Source organism: Xenopus laevis, chromosome 9_10S (genome assembly GCF_017654675.1).
Source record: "Xenopus laevis strain J_2021 chromosome 9_10S, Xenopus_laevis_v10.1, whole genome shotgun sequence".
Lineage (NCBI taxonomy): Eukaryota > Metazoa > Chordata > Amphibia > Anura > Pipidae > Xenopus > Xenopus laevis.
The window spans coordinates 52419945-52442270 of NC_054388.1; the positions used below are offsets into that span (position 1 = coordinate 52419945).

At 45.6% G+C, this 22326-nt stretch overlaps 1 protein-coding gene across 1 annotated transcript; it reads left to right on the forward strand.

Annotated features, from left to right (window-relative positions):
- The first annotated feature begins 244 nt into the window (after positions 1-244).
- LOC108702914 (transmembrane protein 198-B) lies at positions 245-14813 on the forward strand. The gene is made up of 5 exons (XM_018238695.2): positions 245-835; positions 4251-4510; positions 6416-6991; positions 11011-11207; positions 12951-14813. The coding sequence occupies exons 2-5, from the start codon at positions 4348-4350 to the stop codon at positions 13092-13094; spliced, it is 1080 nt and encodes a 359-aa protein (XP_018094184.1). The 5' UTR covers positions 245-835; positions 4251-4347; the 3' UTR covers positions 13095-14813.
- Positions 14814-22326: the final 7513 nt, after the last annotated feature.

Sequence of the window (22326 nt, forward strand, 5' to 3'; positions counted from 1 at the left end):
ACAGTTTATTGATGGGGGTGAAACAGGGAGCAGCGCCGGCCAATCACTGCCTCGCCTCTCACGCACAATGAGCCTGCGAATGGTACAGTCCGCTGATGTTTGTTCTCTCTCCCCTTGCCTGTCGCCGCTTGGTTGTTCCCGCTTGCTGCTGTGAGTCTAGGAGCTGTCCAGCAGCATCAGGAGGGAGCAGGGAGTGCTGGGGTGGGGGCTGCTCTAGGGGAGAACAGAGGGGAGGGGGGGTAGGGGGATAATATGAAAACAACAGAGAGATAATGGATTGGTAGGGAGCACTGAGCCAGAGACAGGGGAAAGGGTTAAAGGGTGCTGCGGGGAAGGAGCTGATGTGAGGGGCAACTAGGCGCTTGTTCTGGGGGCAGGGAGACTGAATAAAAAGTCCCCCAAAGATGAAACATTAGGGGGCGAATGGAGGGGTGAGGGCGTCTCTTTGCACAAAGCCCCTTCAGCTGCACAGGGAGAGGGGGACAAACAGGGAGGGTGGGGGCCGCGCACATTGCCGGCTATAGACAGGGCCACAAACCCGGCAAATCCCGAGCTGCTCTCCGGCCCACGTGACAGACTCAGGGTGCAGGTCCGTCCCTATGTACTCAAGCGGCGCAAAGAGCTACAAACAAAAGCACCGTGGTAGGATGAGAGACAGCGCGGATAGACATCACGGATTCCTATTGCACAGCAGAGGCACAGCTGCAGGGACGGCTTGGGATTAACAGACACACAGGATGGCAGCCTGAATGCTCAATGTACCCTGTTGCCTACCATGGCCTGGATGTCCAGAGCACCTCCAAACAATATGATTCGTCCCACACTGGGGCCTAAGGTACAGACCCTACCACTACTAAAGTCACGTCTCTCTCATTGTTCCCTCCAGATTGCTATATTATACCTACCTTGTGTATATCTGCCACTCCCACATTCACCTGCCACCATAACACATGTACCACTTCCATGGCCACAGCCCACCTGATACTAGTCTCCCATATAACACATGCCATGAGCCAATGTATGCACACCTTCCACCTATCTCTATATATGCACCGCTTTAATTCCAATCTTCCACTCCACATTTGTGAAACACTTATAATCCTCTACCACCCTCATGCCCAAGTTTTACCTACTTCTATGCCATCTGTGCAGTTCTGATGCCCATATCCCACCTGACTTGTTTCCATTTCTGCCATTCTTATGCCAACCTTAAACCTGCCTTGACTACCTCTGTGTACCTATCACTGACAAATGCCTCTATAACAACATATTGCCACTGTCATGCCCACCTGCCTCTGCTATATCTTCACCACTCTCATACCAACCTTCTATCCTTATGCCCACCTCTGTATCAGCTACATCTCTGCCACACTCATGCCCAGTTTCCGACTGCCTCTACAATATCAGTGCAATATGTCTCCATTTCATCTATGCCAATCTCATGTCCACTTGCATTTACTACTTCTGAATCACTCTCATGCACACCTTATTCCCACCTTTAGCCCTTATGCCCAAGTTCCACATAGTTACACACTATCTTTGCCATACTCATCTCCATGTGCCATCTGACTCTATTACATGTGCATGACTGTAATACCCACCTTCCACCAGCCAAATCTGCGCACTCTTATACCTACCTTCAGCATTAATTGCCAAGTTCCACCTACTCCATCTGTCACTTCTAGATCTGTGATTCTCTCGTGCCCACCTAATGCTTTCCACTATTACACCTTTTCTACCATTTTGTCCAATAACCTGACTCTTTTACACCCTTCTGCCTCAACTGCACATGTGCCACCTTCTTACCCACATCGCATCTGTATCTTATTCATATCTCTTTCATCATCACGCCCACCTGGTGGTATTGTATTTGTTCTGCCCTAATGTACACAGTTTCCTGTGTCTAATACATCTGTGCCACCCTCATGACCATCTATCACCGATACATATCTACCACCCACACAACCACCTGGCTCTTTTGTATAAAACACTGTCATGCCCACATTCCACCTACCCTTAGGACTTCAGTGCCACCCTCATGCCTACATTATATCTTCCTGTTCACTGTATTAGTGCCTCTCCCATGCCTACATACTACTTACCCCATTCTTACATCTATGCTTCCTCATACCTGTCATGGTATAGAAGGGAATAATATTTAATATTATGATATATAATTTAAGCAACAGTATAGGTTCTTTTGTTTCAGGCCAGATGGGCCTTCAGTAAGAGAGTCAAGGGGTTAATTGTACCTCCCCCATCATCAGAGTGGGACTCTCCATGGTGCTGCTGTTGAGATACAAGGTTTACAGAAGAGGAGGGGTTGCTTATGGAGTCTCATCTGATTCTATTTGTGTTCATCTGGTTGTATTTCCATTTTATCAGTCCATACTGAGCCTCCCTACTCAATAACAGAAACACTTATCAATGACATGAAAGTCCATCTTATTTCCTTCTGATCCTGCTTTACTTTATAAAGAACCTCTCTCTAAATCCTCTGCTGGGCATCAGTTGTTTATTCAGAAACAGGTGAAGGTCTACAGGTGCATCCTTGGCTTAAATGGTATCTTATTATAGGGCTTGGTAGGTTCCCTGACTGCTAGAGATTGTATGGCTATTTGGGTATGTTGCTGTCTATGGTTCATTCATTTAATTTAGAATACATGAAGTTAACTGTCTCATTACTAGGCAGGCATACACCTAATTAGTTACATACAAGGGATAAACTGGCATTCACCTTATTAGTATACATAAACCTGATATGCTTGTATACAAATTATAAGCATCCATGCATTCACCTGAATAGCATGTATAAACCTGGCAAGAATGCCAGTTATGATTGCATTACTTGACTGAATGCTTGTATACATCTGAGCATTCATCCATCTAATTGGTTTGCATGCATGTGACTAAAATGCACAGGCTTATTAAGATTGCATACACCTGATTAGTTTGCATACAACTGATTAGCATGCATACACATAATAAGCATCCATACACTTCTTAGGTTAGCATATGCCTGAGAAGCTTGCATAGACCCGGTTAGCTTGCATTAGCCTGATTACCATGTGTACCTATGGCTTTTATACACAAACAAACTAGCTCAGATACTGGTGTTGGAGTGTTTGCACACTGGTTTTACTCACTCTATTGGCAGCAAGGGGTCCCCAACCTTTTGCAACTGTAAGCAACATTCAGATGTAAAAAGAGTTGGGGAGTAACGCAAGCATGAAAAACGTTCCTGGGTGTTGTAAAATAAGTGCTGTGATTGACTATTGTGTAGCTCAGGCCAAAGTCAGGCCTGGGGGCCAATTGTGGCCCATCTTCAAATTTACACCAGCCCTCAGCCTCCATCATGCAATTTATAATAATGTGGCCCTCCAGCACAGTGCAATCAGGAATCACGTAGCCGTATGAAGTAATATTTGGGCACATTAGTGAAATGATCTGCCACTTGGTCTATACTGCTGCCTGTGTGCTGAAGGTGTTAGCAATAGTCACGTACTGGCACGTAGTGACGCACCGCTCTCGCATACTTCTTTAGGGCTGAAGGTGCAATAGATGTACTGACGTGCCAGTACAGTAAATTAAAGAAGTATGCAAGAGCAGCGCATCACTACGTGCCAGTACATGTCTATTGCCAACAACTTAAGCACACAGGCAGCAGTATAGACCAATGTGCCCAAAATATTATTGCTACGGCTACGAGTTTCCTTGTTTAAATGAGTTAAATGATGTTAATGGTTCAAAGAAAGCCAGACTGAATCGTCGGTCCCCACACATTTTCACCTCACCAAATCTGGCCTTTATTACAAAAGTTTGGACACCCCTGGTGTAGCCCCTATGTGAACTGTTAACCTACAGGAGACTCTATTTGACAGTATATCTGGTATTTACCAAAACTTGCCTCCAAGCCAGGAATTCAAAAATAACACCTGCTTTGAGGCCAGTGGGAGCAACATCCAAGAGGTTGTCGAGCAACATTGTTCACAAGCCACTGGTTGGGGTTCACTGCTCTATACTCTCAGTCTCAACATGGCATAGATTAAGAGATTAATTTAAGTTTAGCTTGCTGTGTTCATTTAGTCTGTTGCTATACTAAGCCCTTCCCTAATGGAGTGATGGTCATGCAGCATTGTGTGGGATGTAAGCCATTAATGGAAATTGGTAGATTATGTTAGTGGAGCCTTTGTGGGTCACATAAACAAGTAAATGCCTCACTTATAACAGTGAATTTCTCTTCCTTGAAGGTGAAGCAAAATCATTTATAGAGGTGTCTCTGCATGGAAGTCGTCCAATCACACAAGTGCTTATAGAAGAAAGGTCCAAGGTTGCCAGTGAGGCAATATGACAGACACTATGCAAACCCTACACTTCAAGCTGCTGCCCCCTGAACCAGGACAGGATTGGCCTCCTCCTTGTGAGCAGGAAATTGAGAGGAGATACCAAGTGGTCCCTTCCGTGGTCTGTGCCATGTGCTGCCTCTTTGGGATCATCTATTGCTTTTTTGGTGAGTAGTCAGAAATGATGGAAATACATAACACAGACGCAGATTTATAAACAGACATTTTGCCAGAGTAAATTATATTATAGAGAAGATTATATAATGTAAGGTAATTTATGGATGATTAGATTGGCCCCTTCAACAAACAATTTATTTTCCTGCTACAAATAACTTACTTATGATGTGACTCATGTTAATCGCTTGTGCCAGGGGGCATGCAAAATGAGGAGGAGGTCAGACTCAAATGGCCAGTCCAAAGAAATACCCTCTTTGCAATGAGCTTATAGCTCATTATAGCTTTAGGCTAAGGGCACACTAGGCGATAGCGCGGCGATTTGACTCGCGGCGACTTTTCGCCGCGACTTTTAATCCGCAATCGCTGTGGAAACTTTTGCGCTGGCGTCTATGGGGAATCGCGAGCGTAAAAACACACGCGGCGATCTTTTTTCTATTGTCGCTCGAAATCGCCTCACTAGGCGATTTCGAGCGACAATAGAAAAAAGATCGCCGCGTGTGTTTTTACGCTGGCGATTTGTCGCGATTCCCCATAGACGCCAGCGCCAAAGTTTCCCCAGCGATTGCGGATTAAAAGTCGCGGCGAAAAGTCGCCGCGAGTCAAATCGTTGCGCTATCGCCTAGTGTGCCCTTAGCCTTATAAAAACTGCATCTTGGGTTTGTTTATATAGAGCTCGTTATCTCATTTTGAGACAAATGACTGATTTTAGGGGGAGAGCTGGGTTGCGGGCAGAATTAATTTCAGAACAGGTCCTATGTAGTAGCACAGGTGCATAATGGTGTATACTGAATGTGCATGTAGCACAGTAATAAGAAACCATATGTGCTGCAGTTTTTGCACAAAGCCCAGGCAGCCTTCATGAGCAGAGCTGGCAGGGGGCGGGAGTTACAGTTCTACTGGAGTGCAGTGTTGTAACTCTTTCCCTGCTTCCTTCTCTCTCTTCATGCCTTTATCTGCAACTTTATGCCACTTGCACGTGATAGCAAACACAGCCATGCTGACTCCTTCTGCTTTACTCTTGAGGTCAGGCACCAATCAGATCCCAGCAGTGGCAGCTATTTCATCTTTTCCATTTCATCTCTGACTTCTCTAAAAATAGAAGGTGCAAATGATGGAGATCTGCTGATTGGCTATGGGCTACTGGTATAACAACTCTCTGCTTTTAAGTGTATTCACCACATTAAAGGAAAGCTGAGTTTATGTAAAGATCATTAGTAGTTGTAACACTTTATAACGTGCCATCATATCCTACAGAGCTGTACATTTGTAGCATCTGTACATATAAATAAAGAATGGCATGCTTGCAGTTGGACAATTAATTTAGGTGCTTGCATTCATTGTGCCTCTGATGAATAGTGTAAAACTGTGTCTACTGACACTTGGGAAGCCTGGAGTTACCATCATTGTGGACCAGACAATAGCTCCAGGGTTCCTGCAGCAGGTTGCACCAATAGGAGCACTAGACATGCATCTAGTGAATCAGAGGCAAATGCAATTTTAAACACATCAGGGCTTATTTATCAACACTGGGCAAATTTGCCCATGGACAGTTACCTATAGCAACCAATCAGTGATTACCTTTTTGAAGTCAGCTGCAAGTAGAACAATGAATGCAGCAATCTGATTGGTTGCCATAGGGTACTGACCATGGGCAAATTTGCCCAGTGTTGATAAATGACCCCCACAGTCTCAAAAAGACACAACCCCCTTTCTGAAAATACTAGATGCTACTAGCACTCTATTTGCATCCAAATGCAAGTGCAGTTGCATCCATTGTAATGCACTGGGCACAACTGTAGCTGCAATGAAGCTGGAATCATGAGGAAAAGAATGACATTTTTTCTTGGTTGCAATTCCCCTTTAATACTTCCCTATTTCCACTCTCTCTATGTCAGGTTACCGCTGCTTTAAGGCTGTGATGTTTCTAACGGGTCTCATGTTTGGTTCGGTGGTGATCTTCATGCTGTGCTACAAGGAGCGGGTATTGGACACCCAGCTGAGTGTGGAAGCCAGCGTTGGCATCGGGCTAGGCATCGGGATTCTGTGTGGGCTGGTGACTATGCTGGTCCGGAGCGTTGGACTCTTCATGGTGGGACTACTGTTGGGGCTGCTGCTAGCCATAGCCACTCTGATAGTCATGGAACAGTTTTATCACCCACGAACAGTCTGGGTTCCTGTGGCACTCTTGCTTGGCATTGGCATGCTCTTTGCTGTACTGACCTTGCAGTGGCAGAGATTCTTCACCACACTTTCCACAGCGGTCTTTGGCAGCGCTATAATGACAGTGACTGTGGATTACTTCATTGAGCTGTTCCTGCTGGTGCAGTATATATACCAGCGTTTGAAGGTGGCACCGCCTCAAGCTGTCTGTTGGTACAGCTGGGTCATCCTGGGTATCTGGCCTGTACTTAGCCTGCTGGGAGTTCTCGTTCAGTGGAAAGTCACAGGAGAGGGCTACTCTCACACAGAAGGTGAGTCTCCAGCTTCAACCTGCTGAAGCACATTTATAACAATTTTCCCTTCTTTGGCTGTTAAATGGCAACTATACACTTTTTCTGCATATGTCATGTGCAAACATGGGAGGCTGTTCCTGCTGAACCGTGCTTAGTTTAGGGAAATCCCTATACTGGCATGGTTTTATGGTATATATCCAGTGCCAGCCTGGGGTGTCTGTGACAAATCAGGGCCCAACAGCCTAGTCACAAAGGCTCCCAGCCTCATTGCGAATGCTTATTGCCTCCCTGCCACAGTGTAATTTCCCTGCAGGGTAGGAAGCAGGTCTGAGGTGACGGTGTCCACAGATTTTCTCCTATTTTCCTGAGTACATTCTCCAATGCTATATCCCGCTGTACAAGCTGTGAACAGAATACTGCTGAATTATGCGTAATACAGGGGAATACCTGGTATTATGTATCTCCTTACAGATTAAAAAATATGTAGGGGCTTGGCCATGCTAAATGTATTCATCCTATGGAATAGATTCATCCTATGGGATTCAGTTTTCAGGTGTCCAATAATGGTACACCCCCCTAACACCAGACATGCACAGTTGTATGGGCAATATACAGTAAGGAGTTAAGGAAGGGGATGTTGATAATCAAACCATAGAATAATGAATAGAAAAATAGAATTTCATGGATCACTGAGAAAAGCAAATTGAGTTAGTAACACTTTCATAAGGGCTGGGAAAAACCAAAATAAAATGAAGTAATGTTACACTCACTCCTATTGGACATATACTAATGTACAGTAAATGGTGGTATATTTACCTATCATTGTTTAGAACCTTGCACTTCCCCATGGCCAGTAAATACTGGTACAGCCCATCAGCCCGCCCCCCGTACTGCAATTGTACTGAGACACTGAGTTTCTGGCAATGGAAAAGGATCTGTGACCTTGGATTATCATAATGTGAGGCTTATTGGCTATCTTTACCCATGAGTCAGAGTTTGTTTCAGGGATTAAGTTCTGACCAATAAGATTCATCTCTTCCAGGCTGTCTGTTAAAGGGACAATATGACAGCAGTCTGCTCATTCCTTTCTGGAGATTCTATAAATGGTAAAGGCTGAGAATGGAAGAAACTATTTGCAGATATTAAAGGGGATGTAAAACAGTTGGACCTCCTCTATTTTGCCTGGCTAGTGACTTGAGACAGTTCACTCCAAACCCGTTTTTTTTTTTTTTGTAAATGTGATTGTTATTGTCTATAACTGTCTGCCTGTCCATTTCTGTTCTCTGCGTCTAAAGCTGCAAAAGAAAAGAACAGCCCCTAAGTTTGTAAATAGCCTGTACACAAAGTTACCAAAAAACTATAGCAGCTCATACCTCCCAACTGTCCCGTTTTGAGAGGGACAGTCCCTCTTTTGACAGCTCAACCTGCAGTCTCTGATTTGTACTGAAATGTCTTGAGTTTCTCTTTGAACTGCTGCACTGAACAGCCAGAAAAAGATACAAAGTTTCTAACTTATTTGGGCTTGCCAGAGAGCCCAGAATACATACCTAAGATACTTTTTTAGCAGTTTTAGATAAGATAAGAACTGACTCACAGCTTAAAGGGCAATTTACCTTCATTAGCAAAACTGTAATAACACATAAAAACCATAGAAATTTGTTCAAACTTTCATAGAGAATAAGGAATCAGAGCTGACCGGCACTCGAACGGATCCACAGGACCAGAGATATTCAGTTAAAAAATTAATTCATTGGTAGAAAAGTTAAAAAGGAAGCATAGCTGACCGGCACTCGAACGGATCCACAGGACCAGAGATATTCAGTTAAAAAATACATTTATTGGTAGAAAAGTTAAAAATATAGCTGCATCTCCCATATTTTTTAACTAAATATCTCTGGTCCTGTGGATCCGTTCGGGTGCCGGTCAGCTCTGCTTCCTTATTCTCTGATGTACCGCTCCCTAAAGCTGGGGGTCTGGGGCTGGTGCACCCGGACCACTTTCACTGTTTGGTGAGTTACTTTACATTTAATTCTGGAGCACCTTGTCCTCCCTTAACCATTAAAACTTTTATAACCTGCCAAATTTGGAAAAATGGACATGGTAATTAGGGGGTGTGGCCACAAAATGGGCGTAGTCAAAAAGAATTTCGCTGGGCTACGCTCACCAAAACTTTTTGTCCCTCTTTCTGTTTCCAAAATGTTGGTAGGTATGCAGCATAGGTACTTCCCTGTAGTAAGCACAATTCAGCAGAAATCAGGGTCAGGCTGGGAAGTAGGGACATTTGGTGGGCCTCGCTGACCCAATCTATGGGCAATTCCTTCCTCCCTCTTAAACAGTAGTAGGAAATGAAGGTTAGTGTAGGGGTGGAGGGAGAGGTATGTTGTTGTTTCAGATATTTAGGAGGACCTTATGACTGGGGTGGGGGTCCCTGGGCTGGCAACCCCGGCGGGCCCCGGACACCCCAGTCTGACGCTTGCAGGAACAGACCTCTAGCTTGTACAGAGAGATACCATAAAACTATGGCAGCATATGTTTTCCCCTGTGCTAAGTACAATTAAACAGGAACAGCCCCCTCAGCAGGGATGGTGCACCAATGAGGCAAGTTGGGAAACTTTCCAGAGGAGGCAGCTTCCCACTGGCTGAATTTGTGAATTTCAAACAGGAAATTCACTCTACTAGGGCAGAGAAGCGCAATTGCTAGCACCCTGGTCAGGCCGGACCTTCATGGATCCCCTCCGGAGCAAAAAAAAGGTGTGGGTAGAGGGGGCGGCAGCAGGGTCGAACTGGCCCCCCCTACGGGTCCACTGCTGAGCTGGGCCCCACCGCACCGCGTGTGTGCGCATGCCCACACTTTGTATATGCCACAACCTGCCCGATAAAGGGAGGTCTGGGCAGGGAGATTCGGCAGGGAGTGGATCTGGGCCGGCAGGGCCCACAAGAGCTAGGGGCCCATCGGGTTTTTCCCTGTGCCCCGCCAGCCCAGTCTGACCCTGTGCGGCAGCCACAAGCCACCTCAGGCGGCAAAGGGGCTAGGATTGCCCCTGCACCTCCGTTAAGCTCATAGCCTATATAGAGAGATCCCATTTCTCTATGCCAGAATAGCTACTTCTTCTCAATATACTGAAGCAGGAAGCTGTAAGACTCTAGTGGTCTTTTATTTCTCATGCATAACATATTGTGAATAGCTGGGGGGGAGTTACTAATTCAGACCTATGTATGTACCCAGCATGGCGTCTCTCCGCTCCTCAGCGACATAGCCTGTTATTCTTCTTTTAGTGGGAAATCTGTTCCATTCTGTGATGCATGTGGCAGTTGCCATTGTGTTTCCCCAGCGCTTTCCTCTCCCCCTGAATCTCACAGATTAAATCCTTTCATCTCAGCCATGTGTCCGTATTCCTGTTTTAATGGGATTTCATTTCTCTGTATATATTATATCTGGCACTGTGCAGGAGTGGTAGATAAATGCATTGTGCCCCAGCTACTGGATATTTATCATGACATCTCAAATGAGAAGCAAATCAATTGCACTGGCCTACAAGAGTCACACTCTGCTTTCTCTGCCACTCCATTGTTTGCTTTCTGCTCCTTGGGTCACTTTATTGTCAAGTTTAAAGGGGAAGTTCACCTTTAAGTTAGCTTTTAGTATGTCATAGTATGGCCTGTTCTTAGCAACTATTCAGCTGGTTTTCATTTATAAAGCTTTTAATTTGTTTGCCCTCCTCTTGAATGTTCAAATGGTGGTCTCTGACCCTGTCAACCAAATAAATCTATGAAGCTACAATTTTATTAATATAACCGTCTGCGTTATACAAAGGTGAAGTAGGCCTTTACTGTATATATAATGTGACTCTCAAGCTGTTGTTATAATACAACTACTAGCATCCCTGTAGCAGCCTTATTTACCTGCACAGTCATATTCATTGATCAGAAGTAACTGAGTAGCAATAATTGTCCTCCCCTTTAGCTTTGTGAAAATTCAAAAGTGTAGCGATATCATGAAATAATATCCATTACTAATCTGACCCTTCCCCTTTTAGTCATCATCAGTCGGCAACAGCGCCGTGTCCAACTCATGAAGATAAAACAGAGGGAGGACAGGACAGAAAAAAAGAAGAAGAAAAGGCCACACCATCATCATCCTCACCCGCAGCACAAAGCCCCGCACCCTCCAGATCCTGCCTTCCGCCGGAAACCCACCCCCATACGACGCTTTGATGGGGACGTGATTTCTCCCGTAAGTAGCCAAAGCCTGTGTGCAACAGCAGATACATGACTGCGAATCAGAAGCAAATAGAGCACAGAGGTTAAGCAGCAATGTAGCAGTAATGACCATTAAAGCAACTTCTTATTTTGCAAGATTTTCAGGGCCACAACTAGGGGTAGGCAGAAGAGGCACATGCCTAGGCTTCAAAACTTGGGGGGCACCAGGCACGAACCTTCCCTGCTGCCTACCCCAGTACAGGCCAGACAAGTCCTGCTCTGTGCACCTGTGCACTTGTTTGTATGCTCATGTATGCAGCCACGGTGGAGGGGGGCAATGCCAGCCCTGGTCATTTTTTGTGTGCTTCAGTGGCACTGAACATGGTCAGTGAGATCTTAAAATATTAACCATATTGCAGTAGAGCAGACACTTATGTAAGACTGTGCCTTAGTGTACCAAATAATCTACAATCTTTTTACACGTCTGCCTGTAAGACTGCTTTTTGAGTGCCTGCTCTATTGCAATATAGTTTTAATGAGGCCTTAATTAGCCAGCACATGGGCAGACACAAGAGGGGTCATTTATAAAGTTCGCACAGGGCAGATTGGTTCGCAAAGTGAATATATTTGCCCTGCGCATGGTTATATTTATAAAGCTGAATAAGAGGGTGCATACAGAATTGCGAATTTTTTGTTCACAATGCGAATGTCTAAAGGGGCTTTATAAATATGTCACAATTCGCAAATTGCGAATCTTTATGCGCACACTCTGCGACTCAATTACGCCACAACTTTGGTGGCGGAAAAAATATTCGCAAAACAGTTTTGCAAACTGCGAATTTAAGTTACTGTCAACGCTATTTTCGCGCACAACAACCTCGCACATTGGGTGCGCTCGCGCAAACTCCTGTCTCATTTGCGCGCCATTTGCGAAAATCTATTCACACTGCGAATTCGCAAAAACCGGAAAGACGGGCAGAGCAGTGCAATATATTGGCGCTCAGCAAAAAAACATGCGCAATACAACCATTTGCGAAAAATATGCGCTGCGCGAACTTTATAAATGACCCCCAGTGTGTGGCTCGTTATCTGCAAAAAGCTGTTAGGAGACACTATGAAACTTCCCCCTTAGGCAGTGTTTAAATTCTTCCGTCTTGCATGATTGGCCGAGCAGAGTAAAGGTTAATTTTACATTTTTCCTATCACGTGTAATCACCATGAATCATGCCTGTTCCTACATGCATTTGGCTGTTGGCAGTGAGAGCTCTGGAGTCTATTGTCCGACTTGTACCCCTGTTAAGTCTAAGCAGCTATACAGGGTCCCAGAGGGCGCAACCTAACATTTGGCCAGTGCCCATCTTATACCATTATACCACCCCAAATCTCACCCTAACTGGCCTTCAGACTGGGCCTCCTTAGCTCATAACAAGGTTACAGTATAGAAACATTAGGGTAACAGTCAGAGGCGCTACACCAATGAGGTGAGTTGAGAAACTCTCTTCAGGCGGCAGTGCCCCAGAAGTTACCAGCTCCTGGTAACCTTAAGAGCCAAATCTATTTGACAGTGCAGAGAGTGTATCTTCTTGTGCAGAAACATTGGGGTATCAGTCACCCTGCTATAGCTCCAGGGGTACCCATGCTCAAATAAGCACTCACCCCAAATCTCTCCCTAACTGGCCTTCAGGCTGGACCCCTTAGCTCATAACAAGGTTACAGATATGAAGGAACATTGCGGGTACCAGTTCCTATTGACTTCTCACTCACTTTCTTTTCACAGAGTTACATTCAGAGTTTCCGGGACCACCAGTCAGGATCATCGAGAGGCCACACGACTGGGGCCCACACTGTGGTGGATCTGGATTATGACTGTGGCTCTCGGGTGCCACTGACTGTAGGGACCACCTGTGCTGTGCGGGTATAACAGTGGTTGAGAGGCACACAGAATGAGGGCAACACGTGCATACTCCATACCATGTCATTGCGCTGTATTAAGCAATCATTGTGGCACGCTGGGGTACTGACATGTTACACAGGCCGTGGACACTCAAAATCAGTTCCCCACATTTTCCCCACAAATTACCCACAGTCCTCTGTGGGACTAGACACAGTGTCAATGTGAATATCAGCACCTTACCCCTGGCAAAGGCCCACAAACACCACTCTGACACACTATACAACCTGTAGCTCACCTACCTCTCCATAAGCTGCACCCCTTAGGGTTAACTACCATCAATCCATTCCTATTACATTGAATGCCCCCTTGGTTAGTGTCTGTTGCTTCATAGATTAACACAGAATTGGGACACATTGCCTTTAGATAATGTCAAATTACAGATCCCATGGAACCGTTCTTTACTGATCTTTATTAGGCTGCATTCTACAGGCCAACTGGGGCTCATGGGAGATGGAGATCAGTAAAGTTATTGTGTGGGCCATATTTGTTTAAGAGCCATTATAAATGTCCCAAAAAGCCATGACTATTTGGCTTCTCATGGAAGGGGGGGGGATATAGTGCTTGCAGTGGGCGATGGGAAATGTAGCTCTGTGATAATTAAGTTGCTAAATTCCTCCATCTTTATTGCACCTGCCATCAATCCATATCTCTTTGCCTCTGCCCTTGCATCCTGAATCTGTCAAAGGGGAAGTCAAGTTACTAAAGCAGGCAGTAACCCTTTGTGCCTGAACTTACACTGAGCACCAGTGTCATCTAGTGGCCACCTACAGGAGTAGTCCTTCATGAAAATGGATGGAGAGATCGGGAACCTATGATACGGAGGAGAAACTTCTGAATTTCAGGACATTTTGGTTCATTGGTTGAATCTATACATTTTTAGGAAACAAAAGCCACAAGACCCATTTCGTATGTAGGGTATGGGGGTAAAAAAAACTTCTGAGGACTTTTCAATGGATGTTTTTTAAATTCTTGTTGTTGGGAAGAGACGGTGTGTGAGATGGTGTGTGTGTATTTATACAGGCTGTGAGAGAATGACGGCTTGCAACTGCCCTTTTTATTCCCCTCCATGATGTCCTTGAAATTGTCTCCAACAGAGGGTCACTCAGCTTTCAGCCTTTTTTTGGTTGTTGTACTTTTGTATCCACCCATAAGCTGCAGCTAGTGAGAGATATTTCTTTTTTTGTCCATGTGACCAGTAATCCTTCAATTTGTCTTGTTCCACAGGAACCTTGTAGGCAGTTTCTTCTCCTAGAAGATGGAGGATGGGGGTCATTCTCTGCAGGTGGTGTCCCTTTTGGATATTGTTTTTTTCATCTTGCTGCTGCTGCAGGACTACAACTCCCATCACCCTCCACAGTGAGTCTTGGGAGTTGCAGGACTGCCACAGCTGATTTTTGCCTGTTGGGACATTTGGAGGCAATTGGGTAAATTCCTGGTATGAGTGTATAGTGCCTGTCTTGTTTGATAGATGTTTTAACCCTTAGCTGTCCCAGGCAGAGCAGCATGAGTTTTCAGTCTGTAAGTGTAAAGGGCAACCCCTCAGGATGTGTTTGCTGGTGGGAGGGGAACTTTACCTTCTTTAAAATATTTTCTATCTGTGCCAAAAACTCAAGAATATTTCCTGTAAATATCCACTAATCCTTGATGATTGTTAATTTATTTCCATTCTATAAAATACAAGTCCCACCTCTGTGTCTGTTTCTTTCCAACCCAGGATCAAGAAGAATTGAGCTTAGTACACTACATTGTATATACTGAACCTGTGTATATAGCTTGATGATATTTCTCTCTGTAAAGGCTATGAGCAGGGCTGTTCCTGCTGAATTGTGCTTAATATAGGAGAATACAGATGGAATCTGTAAAACCTATGAGCAGACTTGCCATTTCTAATGTAAAGAGGCATATTTACCATATAGGCACTCGAGAGCCAGTTCCTAGGGCGGCAGCTTTAGGGGAGCAGCCCTCAGATTCCTATATAATAAATAAAACTTTTGCAAAAAAAAAAGAAAAAAGGCTCTTTCCCTGTACTGGACACTTTCCTCTCAAATCCAGCAGCAGAGGTCGGGTAGGGGTTCCTTAGGTGAAATCACGCTATGACATCACATCCACTAATGTAATTGCGATGGGTGATAACCGATCTGGTGCCTAGAGCAGCTCTTGACCACAATACGCTACTGACTCTAAAAGTGGTCATATGGGGGCAGATTTTAACATGTGAAACAACAGATTTAGCACAATCTGATAAAAGTGTCTACTTATTACATATGGGGTATCATTCCTACAAAATATTCCCAACATGACATGACTTACACATTTTTGGTGTGTCAGTGGATGGGGCAGTCAGATAATTCATCACTAAACATCATTCACTGCGCAAACAAAGGAACCGCTAGCCATTGGTAATATGTTATATCTTGCAGCCAACACGACAATCTGCCGGTATGGCCAGCTTTAGACACCCCCTGCATGCCCCACTAAGGAGCAATCGGCTATCTGAACTTTAGGCTGAAAAGATGTAAAATACAAATGATATTTAACAGCAAAGCAAATGGCAAAAGTACAAGGTGAGCACAGCAGGGAAGGTTAAGAACTTTCAAGAGGGAAAGATTCAGTAGGAAAACAATATAAATAATAGGATGAATGGGTTGTGCATTTTTTTTTATCACCCTGTGGTTCCTTTAAAGTGAGCCCATAACCCCCACCTGGGGACAGTATGAGTATCCCCTTTACCCCCTAAAGCAGCAGGTGCCTTTATATGACCACTAAACACCCAGACTTATATCCATCTAACACATTATTCCATTTCCTTACATAATCCTCTGTGCATCAATACACAGCTCCAATCTCTCCTATAATTATCCACACTATCCAATAACCCACTGTGCATTCAAATGTAGCTCCACCCTCTCCCATAATCCTCTGTGCATCAGGTTACAGCCCCACCCTCTCCCATAATCCTTTGTGCATCAGGATACAGCCTCACCCTCTCCCATAATCCTTGGTGTATTAGAATGCAGCACCACCCTCTCCCATAATCCTATGTGCATCAGGATACATCCCCACCCTCTCCCATAATCCTAGGTGTATTAGAATACAGCCCCACCCTCTCCCATAATCCTTGGTGTATTAGAATACAGTTCCACCCTCTCCCATAATCCTGTGAGCATTGTCACACAGCTCTGTCCTCTCCCATAATTCACCTCCTGTTGCCTTTATTGATTCCATTCAATTGCTCTTCCTTCCTATCCTGCTTTTCAGTGCCACTTACAAGGGGCCTCCATCATCCATTTCTGACCTACAACACCTTCTTAGGGTGGACTAGGATAGGAAGTTGTACTTCAAAACCTGCTAAAATCCCAGCTGTGCATGAACCTTGGATTTTCTTAAAGGCCATGGCCCCCAGGCTCTTACCCTTCTGTGTGGTTTCTGAATCCTTAGATACTAGGTAGTATCACAATGCTCCTGCCAGAGGTTGGCAAATTTGCTTTACATGTATCGTGTTTTTGGGCTCATGGCCGCCATCAGGGGGTCACAGGGCGGACAGTTGTCCCAGGCCCGCAGGATTTTGTGTCTATGGGGGGCCCAGCCATGCTTCACTTACTTGATTAGCCAGGCCCCCCTGCTTTCAGCGTGCTGCACAGCAGCTCTGTGCTCGGAAGATTTTCTCCTATTAAGATTTCCTGTAACCTCATTGGTCCTTTAAGAATAAATCTGCTTTGGGATTGGGTCCCCTTATCAAATCCCTGTACAGCTTTACCTGGACTTATTCTTAAAGGACCATGAGGTTACACGAGGAAGATGGTGCATTGAGTTGTGTGTACCCAGGACTGGTAGGTGGGTGGGGATTCAGTGCTTCTTCGATGTATCAGGAGGTTTTCCATTTATCCTAGGAAATAAAAGGCAAAGTAGAAGATTAATGTAAAAAAAAAAGAAACATGAGTAAATCTTGTTAGGGGTAGGGCACAGGAGGCACGTGCCTAGGGCGCAAAGCTTGGGGGCGACAGGCACTTACCTCATATGCAGCCTACCCCTAGTCCGGCAAGTGTTACCACATTGAAAAGTGGGTGCGCTCTGTGAAGTCGAAGTGCTTTGCGCACGGTTATGCACGCGAGTCCTCAGTTGCGCGCCATTGCCCATAGCTGCGGTGGCCAGCTGGGTTGCCTGGGGCAACTGACAGACCTGGTCCTGCACTGGCACTGAGGGTTCTCACTGGTTATACGGACCCCTGGTACCTTGCACGGTGAGTTTGGCTGTCCCTGACATTCCAGGATGTGTTCCTCAGGATCAGTCTGTGCCGATTTCCTCTGGTTTCTATGGAGATATCTTCCCCACTGTGCAGTGATTCACCATTTAGACTCCACTGAGCGGGTCGGGAGAGGGAAAGAGACATATTGCATGTGAAGCCTTTACCCTCACGTCGCTCAGCCCCGGGATACCTGGATGGCTAGACCTGAGGAGGCGGCAAAATACAGAATGGGTAACTGTAAAGTAAAGAGTGCAAAGAGGAATCAAATGAGCAATGGAGAACGTGACCCAATGCTGCCCTCTCTGGTGGTAAATGCTGTACATTTATTCAGCCATTCTGTGCAGACTCACTTGGTCCTAATGGTATCCCAGTATTAGGTGGCATTCACTTGTCATGGCCCTGGCTGAAGCCTCTTGGGTTGGGACCAGTTGTTTGTCTGCAAATGAAGTGGCCAGTTTGCTAGATATGCTTTAAAGCATTCAGGATCATGTTTCACAGCTGTTAACAGATATGTTCAACCCAATGTCTGTCCCCTGCCCGCACCCCATCACCTCTATTGTCCTTACCCTCCACAAGCAGCTGTGCTGAGCAGTGACCCCAGTTGTGATCACTGTATATATATATCTTCATCCTCAGGGGCCACATCATTGATGATGAGCTTATTGAAGCCGTCTTCATTGCATATGTGGTACTTTGAAGATGGGAAGATTTCCTGCCCTCCCCTTAGCCACTTGACTTGAACTCTGGCTGGGTTGACTTTGCATTCCGTAATGACCAGGTGACCTTCCAGAGCTGACCTGTCCCTTAGAGCTTTCAATATGCGGACTGGGATCTCTGGGGTGTAGCATAGGGAAACAATGGGCATGCGTCAGTCTCACTGTATGGTATGTCTCATCATATTAATTCACAGTCTCTATATATGACCACTTGCTGCCGTGGATACTGAACACAGGTCTAACATGATATACAGCCTCTAGAGTTCCCTATAGGACCCCTGGATTAGCAAAAAGAGCATCTCCCTTAATTTGGAGTCGGGCTGTAGACTGTAAGAGTCTGGCTTTGAAGGTGATTTCGCCCGCGTCCTCACACTGTGCCCACACACATTAAAAGGAAATGCCTGCGTCCTGTGAGGAAACAAAGTGCTAATAAATAACTGAAATCGCAGAGAGCACAGGTACAGTATGTTTGATTGCACGATTTTCTATTTATGCATTTTATTATTTGCAGAGTGTATTTTTAAATACCGTATATACTCGAGTATAAGCCGAGTTTTTCAGCACCGAAAATGTGCTGAAAAAGTCTACCTCAGCTTATACTCGAGTCAGTCACCCAAACTGCATCAATTGCGCTGAAGAAATCCTCCTGTGCCCCACACAGCTGCCTCGTTCCTGCTTCCGACGCACTTGTGGGGTTCGTTGCACAGTTACGGTAATATACTGCGCATTCCTATTGGCTATTAGTTTGTCCTTTTCGGCCAGTTTGACATCCAGCTGTATCGGCGAATCAGAGAGTGATGTGGGAGGAGTCGTGTGGTTTGTTGCGCGGAAGTGAAGGCACCGGCTGAGGAGATGGCGCCGAGCTCGAAATCCTAGCGGGTGGCAGAACCGAAGTGGGGCCCGCGGGACCATGTAATAAAGCAGCTGGGTAAGGTACCCGAAGTATCACAAATTGTTGTGAGGCGAGTCGCGCCTGGGCCGGAAAAGAGTGTGTGGTTTGTTGCCGGAAGTGAAGGCACCGGGTGAGGAGATGGCGCCGAGATCGAAATCCGAGCGGGACGGGAAGCGAAGTGGGGACCATGTAATAAAGCAGCTGGACCGCGTTAAGGTACCCGAAGTATCGCAAATTGTTGTGTGGCGAGTCGTGCCTGGGCCGCTGAGAGACATACGGGGTAAAAGTGGTTGTTATTATTGTTCTGCCGAGGGAATGGCAGGTTCAGCTGTGATACTCAGGGACGGGATTGGGACAAGAACAGGACCAGCAGTTACCTCTGCTGTTACCTGCAACTCCCAGCACCCCCCACCCTTCCCTGTTTTGCAGAACTGGATATAGGGTAACAGGTGCCCTTAGCAATGCAGGATGCCTGAGGATGGGTTAAATACACTATTCTGGATTGACGAACCTGCAAATCTTTGGCTGTCAACTGTGGGTGCAGGGAGTTGCACTGCCAAACTGCTGTCCGTGGGACATGCACCAGGCACAGTATATTATTGATAGCTGGTCGGTCTCTCTGGTCGGCTTATACTCGAGTCAATCAGGTTTCCCAGTTTTTGTAGGTAAAACTAGTTACCTCGGCTTATACTCGGCTCGGCTTATACTCGAGTATATACGGTAGTAGAATCTTCCTTAAAAATCCTTGAAGTTTGACCTTGTTGAATTGTCATAGAGGCAACAGATTTTGGCACATAACAAAAGGCCTAGGGAATACAGAGTAGGGTTCAGAGAACAGCAACTGAATTAATAATGGGAGTGGCAGATTTAGCGATTAGGCTAAAGAAGAGGCATGTAAGGGGAATATAATAATTTTAAATTAATATACTGTATCATATAAAGGGCAGGTAAAAAACCCTCTCTCGGAAACGGTTACCTTCCTGTCGGATCTTGATGGTGTTGTTGACTTTGATTGGCTCTCCATTTTTGAACCATTAGCCTTTAGCCTGAACACAGAACACCTCACAGGTAAACACAGCATTCTCCTTCTCTACAATATCCACATCCTGGAGATCCTTCAGCATCTGAGGACAGCTCTGCAGACAACAAAAGGAAATATGTGACATATTAGAGGTGCTCAGGGAAAGGAGATCACCATCAGTATAGGAGGGACTAACATAAACAACATGCAATGTTGTACATTCATGTATATCTCCCATGTGGAAAGTGTAGATCCCAGCATCCGAAGGCCGACATTGGCTGAGATTTTTGCGATGTCCTACATGCGACACGTTGCACTTGTGACCAGTTGAAGACCATCCTGTCATGATAACAATGTTAGATGACTGACACCCCCAGCACTTTATTCTAGAATACCACTACCCCCAAATTTAAAGGGATTCTGTTATGATTTTTATGGTTTACTTTTTAATTCTAAATTACACTGTTTGCATTGCCAATAATTCACTCTGCCATTATTCCATGGGCAAATGCTCGCCCATTACATGGTATATGCAGCAGATAAAGCAGGAAGTAGGCCTGGATAATGGTGAATATTGCAGCCAGTTTTATTTTTATTAACCATTAGCTAATAATGCAAATAGATTCTGGTAAAGAGTCTTTACTGGCATTGTCCATCAATGCGCAAAGGGTATTTGACCCACCTTGTCCCAGGTCACTGTGGCATCTTGTCTGGACACCTCGCACTGAAATGTTGCTGCCACCCCTTCATTCACTACAAAGTCCTGAGGCGGCTGTGTGACAGTCAGTGGGTGCTCAGTCACTGTTAGTTGTGCTGTGGTGTGCAGGGTGTCTGTGATAAATGTAATCAGTGCAGCCATCAGAGGGGGACAGGAGGGAGAGTTGCTTTCTGAGAGCTGCTGACTTCGGGAAGGCAGGGCGGGAGCACAAGGGGAGGTATCTTCTGACCATTACTTCCCCTTATTGGTCACTGAGTTTAAGTCCCGGGTGAGCTGCTCAGGGATTGGATAGCTGAGGTTTGAACTTCTCCTCCAGCTCATCCAATCACCATGCAGCTTTACCTGGACTTGAAATTCTGTGACCAATAAGGGAAGAAAATGCTGTCACTGGAAGAAGATGCAGCCACCGGTGCTCCCCTCCTCCCTTCTGTAGTTGGCAGCTCACTGACAGCATTTGGGCCACACTAATGAAGTCAGTGCAACATGGCAGGGCCCCCTAAAGTTAACCTTTTGTGGTCCCTGTTGTGTGGCGGGGCCTGGGCACCAATTTTTTCTTCTGGGGGGGGCAAGTTTTTTTTACATAGACGTTTAAGGGGGGCCCTGGCCACCAATTTTCTTATAACATGGGGGGGGGAGCCTGGCCACCATTTTTTTTACCCATGTGGGGTCCTAGCCACCAATATTTTTTAATAGGGGGCCCTGACCACCAATATTTTTTTATTAACATGGGGGAACCATAGCCACCAATGTTTTTTTTTTAGTGTGTGGTGGGGGGTGGACCTGTGGGGTGGGGAGGGCGGACATGTAGGTGGGGCTTGTGGTGGGCGCAGCCCAGGGGGCCCAGGATATTTTTTCGTATTGGGCCCTGCGATTTCTGATGGCGGCCCTGAATGTAATGACACTAGAGTCAGGGATGGTGAGGTCCAAAAGGTGCAGAAAGTGCTGGCGCCCACTGGATCTGATGCACTGTGCACTGATCATTGTTGGTCAACCAGACACCACCTTTCAACCACTCGCCGACCAATCCATAATTCTTCACAGAGGTATTGCGGGCTGTGGGCTTAAGGGAATGCACAAAAATGAGGATGCACCTTAATTTGTACCAACATTTCTGCCAATTTCACTAATTACATTTAATCTGCATTGAATTGCTTCATACGTATAACATTCAGGCAATATTCGGTCCGGTCATATAGACTCTGACAGCTGTAACTCCCGTGGTCTGATGTCTGGACCCCGTGGATAGTGAGCGAGTGTGTGCAAACAGAAGCCTGTAGTATATTTGGGACTGGTCTGGATAACTACAGTTTCCCAGCTGCCCCTGGTCATGTGACTTGTGCTCTGATTAACTTCAGTCACTCTTTACTGCTGTACTGCAAGTTAGAGTGATATCACCCCCCTCCCTTTTTCCCCCCAGCAGCCAAACAAAAGAACAATGGGAAGGTAACCAGATAGCAGCTCCCTAACACAAGATAACAGCTGCCTGGTAGATCTAAGAACATCACTCAATAGTAAAAACCCATGTCCCACTGAGACACATTCAGTTACATTGACAAGGAAAAACAGCAGCCTGCCAGAAAGCATTTCTCTCCTAAAGTGCAGGCAC

Coding starts and splice junctions, on each gene's coding strand:
- LOC108702914 (XM_018238695.2), top strand. CDS start 4,348: ATGACAGACACTATGCAAACCCTACACTTCAAGCTGCTGCCCCCTGAA. Junction 4,511..6,415: donor GATCATCTATTGCTTTTTTG/GTGAGTAGTCAG, acceptor TCTCTATGTCAG/GTTACCGCTGCTTTAAGGCT. Junction 11,208..12,950: donor ATGGGGACGTGATTTCTCCC/GTAAGTAGCCAA, acceptor TTCTTTTCACAG/AGTTACATTCAGAGTTTCCG.